The 23,506-nt window shown below is 35.7% G+C and overlaps 1 protein-coding gene across 9 annotated transcripts in view; it reads right to left on the reverse strand.

The window, feature by feature from the left end:
- The window catches only part of LOC127841681 (uncharacterized), a 255,857-nt gene that overhangs the window by 190,619 nt on the left and 41,732 nt on the right, over positions 1-23,506 (reverse strand). For 7 of the 9 annotated variants that reach the window (XM_052370737.1, XM_052370736.1, XM_052370731.1 and 4 more), the window contains one exon: positions 14,970-21,735. The exons of 1 other annotated variant lie outside the window; for it this stretch is intronic. In XM_052370737.1, coding sequence (XP_052226697.1) covers positions 19,555-21,735 — 2,181 coding nt within the window. In that variant the 3' untranslated portion in view covers positions 14,970-19,554. Of the gene's footprint in view, positions 1-14,969; positions 21,736-23,506 lie in introns of those variants that run through there. One more of the 9 variants, XM_052370738.1, reaches the window with a different exon arrangement.

Consider the following 23,506-nt stretch of genomic DNA (forward strand, 5'->3'; position numbering starts at 1 on the left):
TTGCTAGTAGCAGATGGAGATGACTGGTACTGGACATCGAACTAAATCCACGTTCAAAATTGGTCGCACTAAAGTCTCATCTGTATTTCAACCGGCTTAAAAAAGTTTTTTGTATGTCAACACGGTATGTACGTCCGTTTTCTGCAAAAGGAAGGGCTCTTTATGAAGAGAGAATTGATGACTTTAGGATGCGCTGTTCTGCTTCATGGCGCAAAGTGACTGAAAGTTTGTGCATAGTAAGTCGTTTAACTTATGAGAGTAATGTTGGTGAAATTAACCTGATTGAACAGCAATTACCTATGAAAGTTACGTAAAAGTTAAAGACAAAATTTGATGTGTACTTAAAAAAATGTGAAAAGTGAAGCAAGTCTTAAAGAATTATCGGCTCTCACTACAGACGTGTCGCTACAGGAAAAAGCAAACTTACACGCGCTGGAAAAGGTTGACCAAAATAAACAATCAATATTAAAAAAAGTCATATCCAGCATTAAGCCAAACTCTGTCCATGGTGGTGTGAAGACACACAGTTCGAGATCCTCTAGCCGTAGGAGTGAACTCATCGCATTGAAACAAGCAGAAGCCGAATCTGCGAAGATAAAACTGAAATATACTCAACAAGAAGCAGCTCTTTTGAAACAAAAGGCAGAATCAGAAGCGAATCTTCAAGTTCTTTCTCAGCAAAAAGCTTTTGAAGCCGACGCTGCAGAAGTAAAGGTACTACAAGAGCATGATGTCGAAGGCTCTGATGGGTCAGAAAGTCATGTTACAACAGACATTAAATTCAAATTGCAAACTTTGCCTGTTGTAAAACCTGACAATCTAGTTCAAGAAGTCATGAACAAATCCACAAACAATCCAACAGTATCTGACACTAATATGGGAGAAAATCTGTGCAAATTTCTCCTTAAAAAAGACTAGGCTCTCTCGCGACTGACTATATTTAGTGACAAAATAATGAATTGACAAAGTACGGGGTATTTCTGAAATAATATAATAGTGCGTAAATTTACGAAGTATGGTTTTGTTAAGAATATATGAATTGACCTGGTATTTCTGAAAATTGTTAATAGTGCGTAAATTTACGAAGTAAGGTTTTCCTGAGAATAAATGAATTGATGAAGTAATTCTGAAAAAAAATAGTAGTGCGTAAATTTACGAAGTATGGTTTTGTTAAGGATATATGAATTGACAAAGTATTTCTGAAAAGTTTTACTAGTTCGTAAATTTATGGTATTAATATGAATATGAATTTACCAATTGTAGAAGAATATGAATTTACCAAGTATTTCTGAAAAGGTTAAATAGTGCGTAAATTTATGAAGTATGTTTTTGTTAAGAATCTATGAATTCACCAAATACTGAAATTTTTTAATAGTGCGTAAATTTACGAAGTATGTTTTGTTAAGAATCTATGAATTTACCAAGTATTTCTGAAAGTTTTTAATAGTGCGTAAATTTACGAAGTATGTTTTGTTATGAATCTATGAATTCACCAAGTATTTCTGAAAGTTTTTAATAGTGCGTAAATTTACGAAGTATGTTTTTGTTCAGAATCTATGAATTTACCAAGTATTTCTGAAAGTTTTTAATAGTGCGTAAATTTACGAAGTATAGTTTTGTTAAGAATCTATGACTGTTTTTTTTTAATAGTGCGTAAATTTACGAAGTATTTTTTGGTTAAGAATCTATGAATTTACAAAGTATTTCTGAAAATATATAATAGTGCGTAAATTTACGAAGTATGGTTTTGTTAAGATAGTGCGTAAATTTACGAAGTAAGATTTGGTTGAGAATATATGAATTGATGAAGTATTTCTGAAAAGTTTTACTAGTTCGTAAATTTACGAAGTATGGTATTGCTAAGAATATGAATTTATTAATTATGTCTGAAAAGTTTTTATAGTGCGTAAATTTACGAAGTATGGTTTTATTTATGAATTTACCAATGAAAATGTTAAATAGTGCGTAAATTTACGAAGTATGGTTTTGTTAAAAGTCTGGTTTTGGTAAGAATCTATGAATTCACCAAGTATTTCTGAACATTTTTAATAGTGGGTAAATTTAAATTTACGAATAATGGTTTTGTTAATCATATATTTCTTTAAAAAAAAGAAGTTCATAAATTTATGCCACATGGTGGAAAAAAACTACTGATTTTTCTCCCTTAAAATGTTCGTAAATTTACGAATAATTTCTTAGTTGATGTCAAATGTGTTCTTTTTGCATTAAAAATGTTCGTAAATTTACGCACTTTTTTAGGAAATATACAAGTTTGATAATTCCTGTTCATGCATTTTGATTCAAGGTTAAATTTGTGTGCAATAAAAGTGAGAAAAAAACACCTGTTTTTCTTCATTTTGCAACGAAAAAAGGGAATATCGAAGGATATTCCCTCATAGAATTCCGATGCGTTATAAATATGTTCCGAAACATGTTAGTTTCATGTTATAATACATGCACTCAAATGATCCCTAAGACAGTTTACTAAGTTTTTGACAGATATTTGTTGTCGCCATTTTATCACACATATATCTGCGATATTGCTTGTAAAGAGAAAGAAAATCACAACTGACAACACTCAACGCATGAAGCGCGTATACATGGGGATATACTTATGTTAATGTTTGATGATTGTCGATTATATTCAGTTCATGTTAATTTTATATAACGATAAATTTTAAATATTTTGAATATAGTACCCGCTTCACAATTTATTGGACTGTAATACTGTCAATAAAGCGTATTCGAAACTTTACGGAAACTATTTGCAGTAATAGAAGCGTATACAGATATTCAGTGTTCATTGCTTCTGACAATCTATGTTATGTATATAAGCCTCGCTAATCGAAATGGAGAAACATGCATAAATGCGTAATTAATGATTAATTAAAGCGTAAAGTTGCATCCCAGATTAGCCCATATAGTCAGCACAGGCTAATCAGGGACGACAATTTCCGCAACAACTTGATTGTCGAAAAGAAGAGACTTTAACGAAAAGTACAATACAAACGGAAGTTTTCGTCCCTGATTAGCCTATCTGGACTTCACAAACTAATCTGGGACGACATTTTACGCCTCTTAATAAATCCAGTTTGTTCAGACCGAGGTTATAGGAATATATAGTTGTGTTGTCAATGTTAAATCGTCTGAGCCCACGGTATATATTCCGTGGTCACTCCATTTTATACCGAGGGTGCACACTATCGTTTAATAAAAATGGAGGAGCCAATGAATGACCAACGAAATTACACTTTACAATTCGATACTAGTTTTTGAATAGAGTCTGAGAAGCAACGATCAGTCATAGCGCATAACGGAACACATGCCAAATGCGAAGGATAACGGTTAGTATGTTTAACTAAAACTTTGTCTGTAACTTATAAGAAAACGCGTTTTTTTAATGTTCACTGTAGCATTGGGCACGGAAAAACGGTGACATAGAGGTTACATTAATTCCTCTTTTTTAAATGACACTCCTCTTTTTCCTGTCTCCACGAGTTAGCAATGTCGTGGCCTCGAGTAAGTAAGTCGAGGCCACGACATAGAATAAAGAGGAGTGCAAAACTAAAAAAAGATGAGTGCAATTGAAAAAAGAGCGGCGCGGTAAATAAAGGAAGGGCGCATGATTCTCTTTTTTCTATCTCGTGGCCTCGACTTAGTAACTCGAGGCAACGACATAGCTAACTCGTGGGCACGAGTTACTAAGTCGTGGCTTCGATTTACTAAGTCGAGGACACGAGATAGAAAAAAGAGGAGTGCAATTTAAAAACAAAGATTTAAAAACACCTCTATGCCACCGTACGGAAACCATGACTACAACATTCTACTAGCCTTTCACCAGGGTTAAAAAATACTGCGTAAAATTATATGAGTGAACTTCGGTTGCGACGATGGTAGCCGCACGAGATGTAAAGGTAACTGTGGATAACTTACCTCGATTAAAACAATACATTTACAATTATAACATTCGCTACAAAAAGTCCGCTCTTTGAAAATATAACATGATGCAGTTAAAATATTTAACTCTTAAAAGCTCATAAACACTCAGTTCAATCAATATTTCGTACAACATTTCGAAAACTTAAGTAAACACACAAACCATCAATGGTCCTTATAGCAATAGCTAAAATTTGAACACTAAATGTAGTATGGTAACATAGATTTAACACTAGATGTGTTATGGTAACATAGATTTGAGGCGATATAAAAATTCTCATTTTTGATTTTTATGTTCACAATATATCCCATGTCAATTCCCGGCTAATATATCCGAACATTTGCGAGCGAACGCGAGATTGGCTTCGGTCAGCTTCGGAAGCACGACGTTGTTCTCACGACATACTGCTGGAGAAAGCTGCGTTGGTATTAGCCCAAGTATGAAAACAATAGCTTTGATACTTTAGGAATAAATTGGACCTAAACAGAAAACTTAACCAAATTTTCAATTTTCTATGTATTAAAGGGGCACATAATTCTGTAAAAATGCCAGCCAGAGTTACATTACTTTGCCTTCACAGTCCCCTTATGATAGTTAGTAAGTGTTGCAAGTATGACAGCAATAGCTTTGATACTTGAGGAATAAAGTGGACCTTAAAACAAAACTTAACCAAATTTTTAATTTCTTAAGAATAAAAGGGGCCCTAATTTTGTCAAATGCAAGTCAGAGTTATATAACTTTGATTGCACAGTACCTTTATGATAGTTAGTACGTGTTACAAACATGAAAGCAATAGCTTTGATACTTTAGGAATAAATGGGACCTAAACACAAAACTTAACCAAATTTTTAAGTTTCTAAGTATAAAAAGGGCACATAATTCTGTCAATATGCAAGCCAGAGTTATCTTACTTTGCCTACACAGTCCCCTCATAATAGATAGTAAGTGTGCCAAGTTTGAATGCAATAGCTTTGATACTTTATGAGAAAAGTGGACCTTAACACAACTCTTAACCTAAACACAAAACTTAACAGGACGCCAACGCAGACGTTCAGTTGATGACATTAGCTCATATATTTTTTTAAATAGCCGAGCTAATAAAAACAATGATAAAATATTGGTGAAAGAATATAAATGACGATCACATAAAATATACATACATTCTATATAAGTATATCCTAAATAGCCTTAACTCATACAAATGGCTCGACTATATTAAACATATTTTTAACGAAACTGGAAAGACATACATTTTCGAGGCCCAAAACAACATTAACTCAAAAAACGTTCACAAAACAATATTTACAAGAATGGAAAACCAAACTTAACATGTCCGACAAAGGCAAACATTATCTTCTGTTAAAAAATAACAAAGAACTGGAAAAGAACATAATTTAACTACCAAGCAGCCTGTCAACAAACCTAATAAATTCCGAACTGCAAACCACAAACTTCCGGTTGAAGTACAAAGATGGTCCAACATTCCTTATAACATAAGAAACTGCCTTTTTGCCTCCAGCTAGGAAAAAGAATACTACGAGACGAGTTCCACTACGTCCTAGTGTGTCCAAACTTAACGGAACAAAGGCGTAAATATATCCAGATATACTACACCAAACGCCCAAATATCCCCAAATTCACTGAATTAATGCAGTGCAATAATATTAACATGGCTAAACGCACAAGCTAGTTTACGCTCAAAATTATGGATACATTCACAAACCAGCACTTATTTACTACCAACCTTCGACATAGTATCAACATAAACACATATAAATAATGATTCTTAAGGCAAATCCGAATTTGTAATGAAGCATGTGGCTTTTAGCTGAGCACATGCAACATAGTCCAATTTCATTCATAAACGCAATGCTTACACCCCTTAATCTGACCTAAACACGCTCTTGATTTCGGCATGTAGATCAGATGAAGCGGGTAAATCGACCGACCTAAAAAATAACACCATTAAGGCTGCATGCCACTGAATCCTTTCCCAAACAATGAAGCTCAAGTGAAGACTATCTCTCCGGGCTTTTTTTGCTCTTAACTTATATAACACACTTACTTCCTAAACTCCTATTAGATATTACTATAATTGAATATTGTTATACGATTAAATAACACATTTACAATATACTATTACACTTTTGTGATATGATTAAATTACAAATTACTATAAATAATTACAAGCTGTATTGTTGTATGTGTTTTTAACAAAACCATATATGTGGAAACATTCTTGACGTTTTCTTCACAAACAACATTACTCTCATCAATAAATGTGAGACCATCCCTGGAATAGGCGACCACGAAGCCATATTTGTGGACTCTAGCTTACGCCCAAGGAAAGTGAAGAAACCGCCAAGAAAAGTATACCAATACAGGAAAGCCGACTATCAGTCGATGCGCGATGAGTTGTCCGCACAGACTTCACAGTTTATGGAAAACACTAAGGATATGACAGTTAATGACTCGTGGTCTATCTTTGAAGAGCTCCTAAAAACGCTTATAAACCAACACATTCCATCAAAAATGCTGTCTGGAAATAAGGTACACAAACCTTGGATCACAAAGGCGGTCAAGGTCCTCCACAGGAAGAGAAATAAACTCTTCGCCCGACAAAAAGCGACAGGAAAGTCAAAAGATCGTCATAGCTATCTCCAGGCCAAAGCTACCTCTCAGCGACTAGAGAGGTAGGCTTATTGGAAATACATCGAGAACCTCATAGAAGTAGGCGACCAAGAAGAAGACCAGAAAGCCAACAAGCAGAAGAGGTTTTGGAACTTCATAAAGTCAACTAGGAAGGACAACTCTGGAGTGGCACCCTTGAAAGAAAATGGCAGGCTATACAGCGACCCACTAGACAAGGCCAACATACTGAACCGACAATATCAGTCAGTGTTCACCAACGACGAGGACTGTAATGCCAACCCAACACCAGATGGGGAACCGGCACCAACCATGCCACATATCGAGGTTACGACCCAAGGAGTGATGAAGCTGCTGATGAAGCTTAACCCCCAAAAGGCATCGGGCCCAGATATTCTTCCAGCAAGGGTACTAAAAGAACTGGCAAATGAGTGCGCCCCATACCTCTCCCTTATATACCAAAAGTGCGTGTCAGCTGAATTCATCCCAGATATATGGAAGACTGCTACAGTGTCTGCGATATTCAAAAAGGGAGACAGGTACAAAGCAAGCAACTATCGCCCAGTATCACTCACCTGCATATGCTGTAAAATGCTGGAGCATATCATTGTCAGCAATGTCATGGGACACCTGGACAGGAACAATATCCTTACTGACGGTCAGCATGGATTCAGAAGGAGGCGGAGCTGTGAAACGCAACTCCTTACTCTGTCGGACGAACTCCTGAAGTCACTAGACAAAGGGAAACAACATGACCTTGCCATTCTGGACTTCAGCAAAGCGTTCGACAAAGTTCCACACCAGCGTCTGCTGACCAAGCTGCACCAGTACGGCATACGCGGCCAGACCTTGGAATGGATCCGAGCCTTCCTTACAGACAGAACACAGAGAGTTGCTGTCGACGGAGCAATCTCAGATCCCGCCCCAGTAGTCAGCGGAGTGCCCCAGGGAAGCGTTCTGGGACCGATCCTCTTCCTTGTTTATATTAACGACCTACCCCTTACAGTCTCCTCCAAGACCAGGCTTTTCGCAGATGACTGTGTAGTATACAGAGAAATATCCTCGGAGCAGGACAGTGAAGTGCTTCAGGAAGACCTCCGTCGCCTATGGGACTGGGAGAAGCTCTGGGGTATGTCCTTTAACCCAGAGAAGTGCTGCATTTTGCGAGTGTGCAGAAAGCGATCACCACTCCTGTACAGTTACACCCTCAAAGGCCACACGCTTGCATGTGAAGACGCATCCAAATACCTTGGGGTGGAGCTAACAAAGGACATGTCCTGGAAGCCACATATCCAACAAGTGATCAAGAAAGGCAACAGTTCCCCTGGCTTCCTACGCAGGAACTTACGGATAGGCAACGAAGAGGTAAAAAGTGCAGCATACTTTTCCCTCGTTCGCCCCAACCTTGAGTACTGCGGCACTGTGTGGAGCCCATACCATAAGGAGCAGATCCACGACCTGGAGATGGTCCAAAGACGAGCAGCCCGCTATGTGACGAACAGATATCACAATACTAGTAGCGTCACATCAATGCTCGAACACCTACAGTGGGAAACTCTAGAGTCCAGAAGAACCAAAGCCAAGCTGACAATGGTCTACAAGATAACCAACGACCTCGTGGACATACCAGTCTCGAAATACCTTTCCCCTGGCTCAAGCCGGACACGAGCAAACCACTCCATCAAGTTCCTGCCATTATCGACATCCACTTCATACTATCGCCACAGCTTTTTTCCAAGTATCATTTCCACCTGGAACAACCTACCAGCCTCCATTGCTGAATCCCCCGACTTGGTATCCTTCAAGCGGGGGCTAGCAACAACCAGATTCTGAATAAGTTGTCAGCTCCAGCTACAAAGTAACTCCTAATGACCCCTCGTGGCTGTGCCGGTTGAGGCTCAATCCTCTCAGCGGCCACCGTAGCCGGAGAGGCATGAGGGAGAAGGGCGAAACGTAGCTGGTGTTCTGCTTTACTTTCCTTCTGTCTTTTAACTATCAAGCTCTTCTTACTTTACTGTCCCTCATTCTTTATTCTTATTCTTTCACCACCCGTCGCATAATAATCATGCGTGATTGCAGCGATGTACAATGTAGATGTAGATTGCACTATATGATACAATTTTGTTTATATTCTCTTCGTGATTTTTGTAGATTTTGAATCGTATAAAAGTAGATATACATACATTAATTGTCTATAAACTATGGCTAAATAATTGAACAATTGTGGATAAATTCATTAAAAACAGGCATAGTTTGCTTAACTTCTAGAAGATGAAACAAAATCTTTTACTCTGTACAGTGTCTATAGGTATATTTTCCGATGGATACCGTCAATTCAATAGTGACTGCGCTTGAAAGTGGGCATGCACGATTTTGCCAAATATGTATGAATTTATATTACGTGTGTACAAAACTTTGTATACATATATTTCAATATAAATTAAAACAAAAGTTAAGAAGAACATGTGTCGAAAAATGCTTCATAAGCAAGATATTTCATTCTGAAATCGAAAATGTCTGTACAGTCGAATTCGCCAGCATGTATATCATGCATGAACGATGTGAATCTAAATTTAGTTTTACGGATCATTTTAATTTTCTGCAACGATATATATTAATATGACACACGAACACTAACACCGATCCTAATAAATAAACGAGTGCATCGGTTATTGAAGGAAAATATTAACGAAATATCTTCGTCACAATTGGCTAGGGGCGCTAATTTGTCTTTGCTGCATTTTAGGAAATTCGTCTTCAATGTATAATTGTTCTTGCCTATTTTGTGTTATTATGATATTTTTATCAATATATATCCATTTAACACATATAAAAATCGTGCATACCCACTTTAACCGTAATATATTTTATGATCTAACATAAAAGTGAGCGATTCCCTTACAACATTAACACGTATCATGGACAACACATCTTTCGAACCTCTTAAATTTTGACACGTCAAATAATAATTTGGAAAGAGTAAACATATTAATTAATATTATATTTGATAAATAATTTGTTTCTACATACCTGGCATTTGTAATTGATGTGTTAATCCTCTTGAAACAGATTTGCGCGAGTTTCCAGCACCACCATATATTGTAACACTGTCATGGCCGTGAAAACAAAGAGTAACTGCTTTCAAACCTTTTTTGTATTTAAATTACTTTCATTATTTGCTTTCTTAACTAGCTTTACCTATAACTTGTGTCAGACGGCTTTAGTTGCATCGCTGATGACGAACATTACTGATACAATTTATAAATTCTGATAGAGATTATACGACGTAAACTGGATCAGATTTCAACAAATACATATAATCTTGAAACGACGGATATTACGGCACACTTTTCAGTGGCGTGAATTCAGTCTCAAATAGTGGTTAACAAAACTTCAAATACGCACACTAAAATCACAGTATTTTGTTTGTAATGCATGTCTGGATGCAATAAAGTATTGTACTGTTCTGTTCTGATATGTATCGCGTGTTGAATAACCATGTCATTAACCGCGTATAGGCCCCACTCCCAACATATAACAAATGCAATTGTTGTGGCTAAAAGATTAAGACGATACTGACATTTAACAAAACATACCTTTTGTTTGCAACAACAAAGGTACTGGTTTACTTTGTGTATTTGCATAGTATTCATTCACGGTGTCGGCGTGGCATGGCCTTTTAAGTAGTGTTAGTGTTGATTGGCTTGCAGTTGAGAAATGATATTGTATAATTTACCGGTACTCCTTGAAAACTGCATTTAACTAATTTAAACAAAGTTTCATGGTAATCTGTACAATTAAAATGTGAATGGTCAGTATGTTAACAAGTGACAAGTCAACTAAGCACATAAACTGACGCTTCGACTATGCTTACGAGTTTCGGTTACGCTTGCAACAACCTACGCTTTAACAAGTGTAACACCCGCATCTGTATCTACATTGGAACAAAGTACGTTGGAATTCGGTCACCAAATTGATGCTGTTAACGGCACTTGTTGCATTCACGAAATTACAGGAGATTCGTAATACCATCCGCTGGTTCCCAAATTAGTGTACTATTAAAATAAAATTGTGTGGGCACAAAGCTTACTACATACGCTTTCGCACAACATGTTCAAGGAAATACTGAGAGTACCGGTATTTCTGAAGGTGGTCACGCTGACTTTGCATCACGCAAACGCAGTCTTTTAAAACAAGACATCGGTTCTGTTTATTCGCCATTATAGTGAAACTTACTTTCAAGTTGAAATAAGATCCATAAATGAACGGTGCACGAAAAGTCTAGCGTGAAATTATGAGTTGTGTTATTATTGAAAAGAAAATCTATTTTATTGTGTCCTGTTAAACATCACTTGTATATTAATTTAGATATGCACAGTATTAATAGTATATTACGTATAAGTATCCATGGATATGACTTATACCTTTCTATCTATAATAAATCTATCAGCAGTTCGGATTGAAATGAATGAAAGTTAAGGTTACAATAATGATATGCAGTTATTAATGGCTGACTTTGTTATAAGTATTGCATTAAAATATGCGAATCACCAACTGTTAAACTGTTGTGTTTTTACAGTAATAAAGTATAACAAACTGAATTAAATTTAAGCATCATTTTAAAATTAATAACAAAACAAAATAGTTTATTTCGACGTAAAGATATATAAATCTCATAAACATGCATATGCAATAACAACACGCGTATCAATTAAATATATAAATTACATAATAATTTAATACATAACATTCATTTTTCATATAGTTCTTCAAAAGATCAGCTTAAAATTAACATGATTCCTGATACCTATGCTGTTTGATCATCCCACTTCATGGCGGTACGTCAAATCATTTATTTGAAATTATGTGAATAAACGTCATCATACATGTGCTAAAATATTTAGTGCTGAACATATATTAGCCGTGCTCTTTGAAAGGAGGGTTTAATGCAGTCAGCACAGGCTAATTAGGGACGACACCTTCCGCATTTATGATATTTTCTGTTTAAAGAATGTCTCTTCTAAGCAAAAATCCATTTTATACGGAAAATATCGTCCCTGATTAGCCTGTGCGGACTGCACAGGCTAATCTGGGACGACACTTTACGCACATGCATTAAAACCCATTTTCACAGAACACGGCTTATATGTTTCATGCGTGAGTACGCATAATCTTTCTTAAACAAGCCCAGTATATACAAAATACTCAACAGATTTCCGTCCGATAACATTTAATGCTATGATGTTCATATGTATAGATTTGTATAATATTGATCGATACTCATAAAAGAAATATAAAAGAAACTTAACTATTCCTTTTCGTCCTTTATTCAAACTTTTATTGATTTGGCTAAATGTGTAATTGATATTAGATTATCATAATTATGTTACATACAATAAATATGTAATAAGGTTTGACGCGGTTTCATTACGTAAACTCGTCTCTTTTCACGTCGATCTTAAAGAGTCAAACACGTCGTATTTACATCATGTTAATTTCGAACGTTATGAAATTCAAACGGAATGACCAAAAAAACGCAATAATTACAAGCATCGATGTAAGCGATACGACATAAAGATAAACCACCAAATATAAATTAATGGACATTTAAAATCGTATTTCTTATTCATATGACTGTACGCAGGTTTATTTAATACAAAATAAAACGTACATTTGCAAAAATCTTAAATTAAATGAATGATGTAAAGTACATTAAGATCACGAACATGGCCGCGTATGTTACAAACGTGAGCGTTCATAAATTATGTCGTGCTTAAAGAGACTACATATACAAACACTATGACATTTTGAAAGTATTTTTTTAACATTTGAAAGTGTTGATGTTTTTTCAATTTATTAACCAATTACAATAATAGGTTAACTGGTTAATTTTTATAACAATATATATTTAAATTTGCTTCTGTCAATGTATATTGATTTTCAATGTAAGTATCCGAGATGACTTAAGAAACCATAAACACCTTAAATTAGCCTGGACGTTATTGACAGCGGCTTGCTAGAGTGATAACATTTTTATCCATTTTACCCTTCCAGATGTATTTTAAAACTATATCACATCAATATTCGAGTAATTTGTACTGTTTCTGTACACATTTTTTGTATTGTTAATGACTATTAACATGTTTTACTTGGTCTAAATGACCATGGCAGATAAAACGCCGAGGTTTGTTATGCCAAGTCACCGGCGATGCGGCGCGTTGTCGGCGATTGTGCTCGGGAATTCAAGTGCCATTGTTTATTCTATCGCCTGAGCGCTTGACCATTGTGGTATAAGGAAATTGGGAGTCCGGAGTACCCAGAGAAAACCCCACCTGCCTGATATGGGGACCACCCACCAAATTCACATGCATTCCTTGTTCTATCCCCGCTCCCGGAAGTTTTGTTGGTGGACCCCATACCAGACAGGTGGTGTTTTCTCCGGGTATTTCGGCTTCCCCACGCAACTCAGTGCCATGCCCAAATTGAAAATCTTGCAGAAAGAATTTCAGCCATAATTCATTAATTTTATGCAAAGTTTGAGTCTAGTAAATAAATTAAGTAAGAGTACTGGGACACACACCGGGTCCACACATAATAAAAGCAGCCTCATGGGTTTCTAGAGAAGCCTAAAACCGTTTCATTGGTTCACACGAGAAAATGGCAGAAAACCAAGTAAATTACGCCCAAAACTAGAAGTTTCTTCAATTGCAAATCGTTTGACCATTTTGTTTGCAACTGCCTCAACAAGTTAAAGGCAATAGCACTCACAACATGTACATGTGTAAGGAAAACGGTCGTCGGTGGTTCTGTCAGCAGATCGCTATTCGACTGGAAATGGAGACTCATGGTGGTGTTGTTGTTGAAATCTTTATCAGTTAACGGCGTGTTTGCTCATCATAATGAAAAATATAGTAAAAACAATTTACGTCATCAATGATGACACCAATACCATCTGGGGCATGTTTCAATTCTGTAGCATTTATAGAAATATTTATAAGTTGCGTACTTCGGTACGTTTGAATTATAAGAAATTAGCAGTATATGAAAAATGAAATACTTAATCAATATTCAATTGATACAAAATATAATTTAATATATCTTATTTACATTTCCTTCAATGTTGATGTCATTGATATTTGTATTTTTCATGTTTTGATGGTTTTCAAGCGATCGGCTTAAAACAAAGTTCTTCCTAACACTTATGCTTTTCAACCATCCAACTGTATAGAGGAACATCGAATCGGCAAGCAGTTTACCTTTTTTGTAGTGTTATGAATACCATGTTTAACATATTTATGAACACTTTTAGTGCTGAACATGCATTAGTTTTTTTTTGCACACGCCTTGTAGTAATAAATAAAAATTACCTTGTACACCAAATACTCAAAATGTTTTTGTCCGATGACTATTTTTGTTGTTGTTGTTTTTGTTTATAGATCTTTCTTGCTTCATATGCTATTTATCCATGTTTATAATAAGAACTATGAAAACAAAATTAACTGTGCCTTTTTAAACTTTATTCAAACTCTCATTCCTCGGGCCAATGTATAACGAACATGTAATGATCATAATTAGGTTACACACACTATATTTCTAATCACAATTAAGAAAATAAATTATGGAATAAGGATTGGTTCGGTTTCACTTTTTAAATTCGACACTTTTAACGTCGATCCGAGAGATAAAAACACATTATTCTTACATAAAGTTAATTTTAATTATTAGACATTTAAAACGGAATGAACAATAAACAAAATAATAACAAGTATTTTTGTAAGCTATATAACTTCAACGTAAGCAGCGATCAGATCGATTGAAAAGAGCGCCGATAAGAATATTTTATCGATTTTTAATTAAAAATACTTATACAATAAAAAAATATATATTTATATATATTGATATAATATAATTATAATTCAAATTAAATAAAAATAAAAGAAAAGAAAATTCATTGTTATTGGATTACAAATGATGTATCACATGCTCTTCATAGTTGTAAGCAGTTTATGATAACGGCATGAAGAAACAAGAGCACCGCCTTGTTGGTGCAGACCGCTCATCTATTTTCTTTTTAAAGGCGAAGGGACTCTCAATTTCAATCACAAAGGAGGGAGGGGTGGAGTGAAGAGGGGTGTATAGTGTGGGGGTGTGGACATTTATTACATTATCTGCCAAAAATGCGAAAAAAATAATGCAAAAAAAAAAATTCGGGGGTGGGTGGGGGATGTTTGGGGGGGATTCTTGGGTGCGATGGTTGGACGGTTTTTCAAAAATAAAATAATACAAATAAATATTTGTGTTTTTTAACCGTTTCAAAAAAAAGTGGGGGTGGAGGGGGGGGGGGGGGGTAAAGTGTGAGGGTGTGGTGGTCATTTGTGAGATGATCTTAAAATAAAATTAGGGGGGGGGGAGGGCACGGGGGATGGTTTGGGTGGAGTCTATTGTGGTATGTCAGGTAAGAGTAGTTTTGTCAAAGTATCAATCAAATCTAATCATAAATAAAGAAGTTATGGTAATTTTAGCAAAATTTAATAATTTGACCTTGAGAGTCAAGGTCATTCAAAGGTCAAGGTAAAATTCAACTTGCCAGGGACAGTAACCTCATGATAGCATGAAAGTATTTGAAGTTTGAAAGCCTTGATACTTTAGAAGTTAAGTGGATCGAAACACAAAATTTAACCATATATTCAAAGTTACTAAGTCAAAAAAGGGCCATAAATCCGTAAAAATGACAACCAGAGTTATGCAACTTAACCTTTTACTGTACCCTTATGATAGTTTGCGAGTGTTACAAGTATGAAAGCAATATCTATGATACTTTAGGTGTAAAGTGGACCAAAACACAAAACTTAACCAAGTTTTCAATTTTCTAAGTATAAACGGCCCATAATTCCGTCCAAATGCCAGTCAGCGTTACATAACTTTGCCTGTACAGTCCCCTTATGATAGCTAATAAGTGTTGCAAGTATGAAAGCACTAGCTTTGAAACTGTAGGAATAAAGTGGACCTAAACACAAAACTTAACAAAATTTTCAATTTTCTAAGTATAAAAAGGGCACATAATTCTGTCAAAATGCCAGTCAGAGTTACATAACTTTGCCTGCACAGTCCCCTTATGATAGTTAGTAAGTGTTGCAAGTTTGAAAGCAATAGCTTTGATACTTAAGGAATAAAATGTACCTAAACATAAAACTTAACAAAATTTTTAAATTTTATAAGTATAAAAAGGGCACATAATCAGGGTTGGCATATTGACTGGTCAATTGAGTATTGACCGGGCCGGCGGTCAATACCCGGTTAAAACCGGTCAATACTGGTCATTACTGGTCATTATTGGTCAATACTGGTCGATTGAAAATTGTAGCATTTAAACATGACAAAGGAAGAATTTAAGCTATTCTATATTAAATCAATCATTAAACTGTAATTGATAAACTTTTTTGAGTTATCTATTGTAAAAAAAGCTTTAAAGCTGTAAAAAAATACTTCTTTATTATTTATGGAAACGGTCTCAAATACAAAAGAACTAAGGCAATATCTTATTCTCATTATTATATCACATCTGTTACTGAAGTATTATTACTATTGTAGTTATCATAGTTTTTCACTGATCTATTGATATATCTATTTGATAAGCTGATGGGCAAACAGAACTCTTGTGGTTTCTAGGGTCATAAATGATCTAGCCCCTAAGCCTTAATTGGTAATAAAATGCATGCACTGGTATGTCTCTGATAGTGACAATGAAGCAAATCTGCCCTTGGGCTATTTCATTTCACTCAAACAAAATGAGATAACTTGCTATTACTGTTATTAATTTAATAGTTACTTCTAATTTGTCTCCTTTCTATATGAAGAGGGTTTTCTTATTTTAAAGTTCAATTGGTCTTCAAATGAATAAGCAATCAAAGTTCTTGATTTTGGCAACAAATAGCGTTTACCAATTGTTGGTCTACTCTAGACTCTTCTTTTCAATTATTTATTTCTTTTAATAATTATTTCTTATTAAGTTGTTTTTTTTATATCAATGGTAAAACAAAATATTTTTTTCACTATGTTGTTAAAGAAATCCAGGCAATAATACATGACAAGTAAGGGTTGTGTCAAAGGTGCCATGTAAGGCCCTATTATCAGTTTTGGGTGCCCTAACCTGTATAGGTTTGAAGACTGCTAAAGACTGTGGAGACAGTGGGGCATGAGGAACAACTAATACACAGTAATTGACAGGTTATTGTTGAATCAAGCACATAATTTTCTGAGCATTCATAATTCGTTAGAATTTTTAAAAAAATCCAATCGACCAGCAAAATCCAATTGACCAACTTGACTCATTTGCAAAATTTTGAGAGATTGGCCTATAAATTGCATGAACAGGTATACAATAGTGGGTTTTAATAGCTTATGACATTATTGGCAACATGTCTGTTTAATTTATATTATCAATATTGTTTAATTAAGCATGGAATATTAATCAAAATTGGGGGTAAAGTTCAATCGACCAGTATTGACCAGTAATGACAACTTTGGGAGTATTGACCGGGGCGGTTTTAACCGGTAAAAACCGCCGGTTTAAACCGGGGGCGGTCGATTGGTGCCAACCCTGCACATAATTCTGTCAAAATGCACGCCAGAGTTATCTAACTTTGCCTGCCCAGTCCCCTCATGATAGTAAGTAAGTGTACCAAGTTTGAATGCAATAGCATTGATACTTTCTGAGAAAAGTGGACCTAAACGCAAAACTTAACCGGACGCCGACGCCAACGCCGACGCCAAGGTGATGACAATAGCTCATAATTTTTTTTCAAAAAATAGATGAGCTAAAAACAGGGGTGTGATTGAGGCAAAGTCAGAGGGGAGGAAAATTCTGTTGACTGATTTTAACTACGCGAATGGCGCGCATAACGCAATGACAAACATAAAAACAGACATTAAAATAAACAACTTTTTGAACTTCATAACAATATTTCTTTATAAAAACCTGTTAAACTTCACATTAATCATACTGAGGATGCAAAGTAAACAGTTAAATAAGTATTTATTGTGATCAATAGCAGCAGTTTTTCAATGTATTGAATGACAGTTAATAGACTAAATATAAACACACACACTTGAGTGTTCTTCTGGTGTTAATGATGTATTAACTGAGTTAAATTAATATATTTAATTTGTTTACCTTTCAATATCTTGCATTTCACATCTTCACTCAGTTCAAAGCTATTTCAGTTAACTGAACAGCGTTACAAACATAATAAAGCAGAATATGCATATGAATCTGATTATACACAGACCCACAGACATATAAAAATCAAATCATGTTTGTCTATTTCCATGTTCGAACGATACTCTCTAAATTGTTTTACTTCGCGAGTAGACTACACTCCAATTTGCAAACACTGGTTTCCGTGACACAAATTCAGTGGGCACATTTCTTAACAAAATATGTGTTGCTTGTATCTAAAACGTAGTCTTTTTTTTTGACAAACACATTTCATTATTCCTCTCAGACTAGGTGATGTCAGTCGTTTATTCGATTGCTATTTGTTATTTCAATAATCTTAATTTTCTCTTCACAACGGCGCCATTTGCAAACAAATCACAGAGCGCATTTTAAGAACACGATTTTAATTGGAAGATTGGGAAACGACAGCCAATTATATGGCTCGTTTTAAAAATGCTTAGGCAGAATCTACCAGTGTAAAATGCGGAGAGATTTCGCGGGCCGCGGATATTTTGGGCCGCTTATGAAATACGTCCGCGGAATCGGTGGTAGCCCCTCTCCCCCACATTTTTTAAAACGAATTTACACAAATCTCAGAAGTGACATCCGGGACAACCCGATCCGCGGAAATCCGCGGATCCGCGGAAAAATCACACCCCTGTAAAAACGAGATGTTTCATAAGTTAATGCGACCACTCTTATTCTTAAGTGCAGCATAATTCGGCAAATTCATTTGTGCAAACGTGTTTAGCCTTGAAAGAAAGGAAAACGTGCAGTGATACTAAAATATGTTTCTTTTTCGTATCAGCGATAAGTCATAAACAATTTATATGCCAAAAGTTTGTGTCCTATTTCCGCCTAATTTTCTTCTTTCTTCTAAAATAACTTTTGACTCGAGACTACCATTTTCTGGTTATCTGAGATGAGTAAACAACACGTCTTTGCTTATATTTTCTTTATCCCACTTGTCCAATGCCATTAACTATAATTAGCGCATCATAAGAATACATATTTACAAAATAAATCTTGCTTTATAAATATTTAGGAACATACGAATGGTTTTTGTTATTAAATGGTCATGAAAAAAAAAATGGGGAAAACGGTTGAGGCTATTCGGAATGTCAGAGAATAATTGTTTGGTACGTTTTCGTCACTTTGATTTTCGATTTAGAATACCATGGCAATCAGAAATGAGCAAAGAAAGAACAAAAATACATGTACATATCGTTTTACAGTTCTAAAACCATTAAGTACTGATTGAATCAGTAAAAATGCCTCTTACAGCAATTTGAAGAAACGTGTGCAATGTCGGTATAATGAAACCATTTTGAAAGTTGATAAATCTAAAAAGATACTTATTGAAAGCTTTTCCTTAAAAGAGCGTCTCGACAAACCTAACCTGTAGTACATTATTGGTACGACCCTAAGGTTTAATAAATCTAACAGAAATCACAATGAACAGGTAAGCACTGTACAGAAAAATGTAAATAGATATTCATAAGAATGTCTACGTAATTAAGTATCAGCTCTTCGCTACTAATTTCAGAAGATGGCAATACGACTACATGGTAAATGTGAACAGGATTATGTTCAACTGCATCCGCGCTGCAATCATGAGTCAAACTGAATATTGACAATAACTAGACATCACAAAGAGAAAATCTCTCATCAACATTCAACTATCTCAAATATTCATATTTATATTCTCCCTTTGTCATGCATATTTGCACCGTTGTGTAGCAGAATGTCGCTAGGATAACATTCTAAGCCCATAAATAAGCCCTCCAATAATCCTAAACATGTGCCAGTAAGCTGCGTTATTCTGGGGTCGAAGTTTCACTGAGTCCTTATAGGCACGCCAAGCTTCTGACAAATTGCCTTCCAGCTCACAGCAATGTCCTAACAGATTTAATGAGGTTTCGATATGATATGGACGAATTTCTGACTCTTTGGAAATAACGTGATAATGGAGATTCTTAAACGCACTGTCTTTGTCGCTGATTAATCCGGTAGTTCCAAATGTTAAATACTGTAGGTAATACAAATATGGCAATGAATCAACCACTGCAAGGTCCATCCAGTAATCGCTGAGAAGCCGGCAACTTGCATCCTCTACCGTTACTGTTCTGTAGAACTCGGCAACAAGCTGCCCAGGAACACAATTCATGTCGTGTCTGCTAAAAATCGTACACACAGCAACCTTTTTTTGCAAGATGTCTATGAACTCTTTTCGGCCTCCCATTATCTCTGAACCAAACTTAGGGTTTTTATAACAAAAGAAAGGGCTAAAATATATTATTTTGTTAGAAATAAGAGCGTCTGCTTGCTTAAGAATTGCAGCAGCCTCTTCAAAACGCCATACAGAGAAATATATCGAAGCCAACTTAAGGCGACTCGACGTCACGTCGGACATCAGAGACTTATCACACAAAGTGAATATCTCTTGCGGTAATGTTAGATTATTTACGATACAGAGCGATGCTTTCATTGCAGCTTGAATGGAATAATGAAATGGTAATGTAGTAGAGACTGCTAAACGAATGTGTCCCGTGCTGGTTTTATTAATAGTCTCAAGCTTTTGAATGTACCGGGCATGGTCGTTTATAAGTTGTGATGTATCTTCTTCTACAAGCTGTAACCTAAAAACTAAGTAAAAATTTGTGCATGAGAAAGCGACCCGAATATTAAACATATGGTTGGCAACAACGATATCCAGTTCTTTGAAATGACGCCCACTTGTACTATCTGGGGAATGCGATGATATACGGTGACCAAGGTCGTCCATTTCAACATTATACAAACAAAACAAATCGTCACGGATAATATCTGTGAACAATTCTATCAAAACAGGAAACTCGTTCAATCGAAGTTTACCTTCAAACAAATTCCCATTTGCCGTTGTGTAGTGAGGGCAATATCGCACATTTAACCACCTTCTTAATGTCGTCAAACATAATTTTAAACATTGGATAAGATTTTCATCTTTCCAGATGTGTTGAGGTGACATTTCCACGCTATACATCAACGTAGTTTTTAAGTGAAACGTGCTTAAACGGTCTCCAACTAGCGGCTTGCAAAACTCTTTATTGATTATTTTCATGAGTACGTACACTTTCATTTGCGTCATTGAGAGGTCGAACATCAAAAGCCGCTCCATCGAATTGGTAGATAACCTCCAATAAAGCTCATGTGACTTATCGAATGTTCGCACTTTTAATATTCCTATGTGTTGGCGAGGGTCCCAGTGTGCTGTGTTCTCAACATGCGCAGTCGAAACAAGGAATACCCCGCTATCCTTTAGCTGGTTTAACAATGCTGGGGAAGGCCAATGCCCAGGCTTTGGTCTCCGGAAAATATATTGACAATCTTCAGGCAGTTTTGCACAATGAAATGCGTAGACCATATCTACAGTATCGTCGATGGTTAGCGAAGGACCGTGTTGGATATAGTCACGACCCCATCTTTTGAAGAACGGTGTTATATACATTTTCATCACAATGTTTCTCAGGAATACCCGCCCATGAGCATCAATATGAAGATGCGGAAACGTTCTATCAGTCAAAGTTATAGAATAATCAGGCTTGAGCCATTGCAGACAGCAACACTGAGGCGGGGGTGACATGTCTGTAACCACAAGTAGCTGCTCTTTCTCAAACTGCCTGTCAGCGGTATTCTGAATCACTGGCACTTCTCTATAGCACTCCAGACAATCGTAGTCTGAGTTCATACCTACTGTCGTAGAACCTTCGCTTTGGCTTCCTAAATGATATACATCGGAATCCTCGCCCCTTGCCTGTTGATTGATAGTTTGCAAAGCTTCCATATACAACTGCGTTGTCCTTCTCCATTGAATCGTTTCTTCATTGACGCCAATGTCACTCAGAGCTTTGGCAACAGCCGCGGACGTCACAATGCTCTTGTTTCCATTATTCTGAAGGAGAAATAACCGTTATGATATATTATATATACATGTACGTATTAAATTGTATCGAACACTTCCATAGGTGAACGGTAGTTGTATAAGAGCTATTCTCTTAAACAGTTGAACATCTACGCATGCGTTGTTATTTTAACTGATGCACTGAAATCATATGATTGAATGGGAAAACGCTGCGGTCGTTTCCTGCGTACAAGTTCTGTTTGTCTTTATATTAGATACTTGGAATAAATTCAAGCAGTTCCAAGCAAAATTCCTGTTCAACAATAATATGATTATTATAGTCGCCAAGTTTATAATGTTACCAAATGCAGAGTAGTTAAAACGTTAAACATCTATTTTATTACAGAGCTACACAACATAATAAGTCGATGAAATGAGAACTCAGATAAATACTTATTACATGTTAACTCAGATTTGTTTATAGATACAAATAACGTTATGTTTCACAAGCAAAGAACGTTCTAAGCTTATGACCATTTACCGTTATTTGGTATTATTATCCCGACATATATATAGTTCCATAAACCACAATGATGATTTCTTTTAGTGTCTTGAGTTAGTAAGAACGTTTGGGTATTTAAGACACCAATCCTTTCTTCAAAATCTAAATTTACTGTTGTATCATATAAGAAGCGGTAAAATAACCAGAACACGTATATAAGAGGCTAAATAAACAAATGGAATAAAAGGTTCTATTAAATAAAAATGTACTTTAAATTATTAAAGTCGGTTTAACTATTCATTATTTCGGACGAATATTTCTGACAGTTAAATTTTTCGTCATTATCGTATCGTTCCTGATATTGTGCATGTATAAAAGCTACATATAATGCGTTATTTTTCATATCAAGGTTATGTGCAGCTGCATCCTAGGCGCTTTTTTTAAATTCCCGAATGATTGTCAGAGCTAAGCTTTATTTATCACAATGATTGTTCATTGACCAAGACGCTTGACTTTTACGTTCAATATAAGTTTTCGCATAGATTGCAACATCATGCAAAAATTAGTGAATGGAATATCTTCCGATAAATACCGTAAGTTCAATAGTTGCTTCCTTTTATTTTTAATAAACAAATATAAAGTTCAAACAATATCAGTCGTGGCTTTGGAAGACTGACTTATTGATTGTTACCAATAACTGTATTGTAAATGCGTAATCCTTTGCAACCATACAAGAGTAAGTTCTTGAAGATTATTTAAATCAAAATAACGCGGTTTTAAAGCCTGCAGTCAAAAAAAGTTTCATTAGAAGGCCGGCATCAATTTCATGCACACATCTCTTGACCACGTGTGTAATAGGTTGTTCATAAGTGATAAAACAATTTGTTGATCACTTGTTATGATTGTGTATCTTTATAGTACATGTGTAAGTTAATCATAACAAGGGCTCTCAGTTGTAGTGACAGCAATTTTGTAAATATGTTTTTTGTCACTGTGACCTTGACCTTTGACCTAGTGACCTGAAAATCTATAGGGGTCATCTGCGAGTCATGATCGATGAACCTAAGAAGTTTCATGATCTTAGCCATAAGCTTTCTTGAGTTATCATCGGGAAACCATTTTACTATTTCGGGTCACTGTGACCTTGACCTTTGACCTACTGACCTGAAAATCAATAGGGGTCATCAGCTAGTCATGATCAATGTACCTATCAAGTTTCATGATCCTAGGCATATTCGTTCTTGAGTTATCATCTGGAAACCATTTTACTATTTCGGGTCACCGTGACCTTGACCTTTGACCCTGTGACCTAAAAATTAA

The sequence above is a fragment of the Dreissena polymorpha genome, chromosome 8, assembly GCF_020536995.1.
Source record: "Dreissena polymorpha isolate Duluth1 chromosome 8, UMN_Dpol_1.0, whole genome shotgun sequence".
Taxonomy (NCBI): Eukaryota; Metazoa; Mollusca; class Bivalvia; order Myida; family Dreissenidae; genus Dreissena; species Dreissena polymorpha.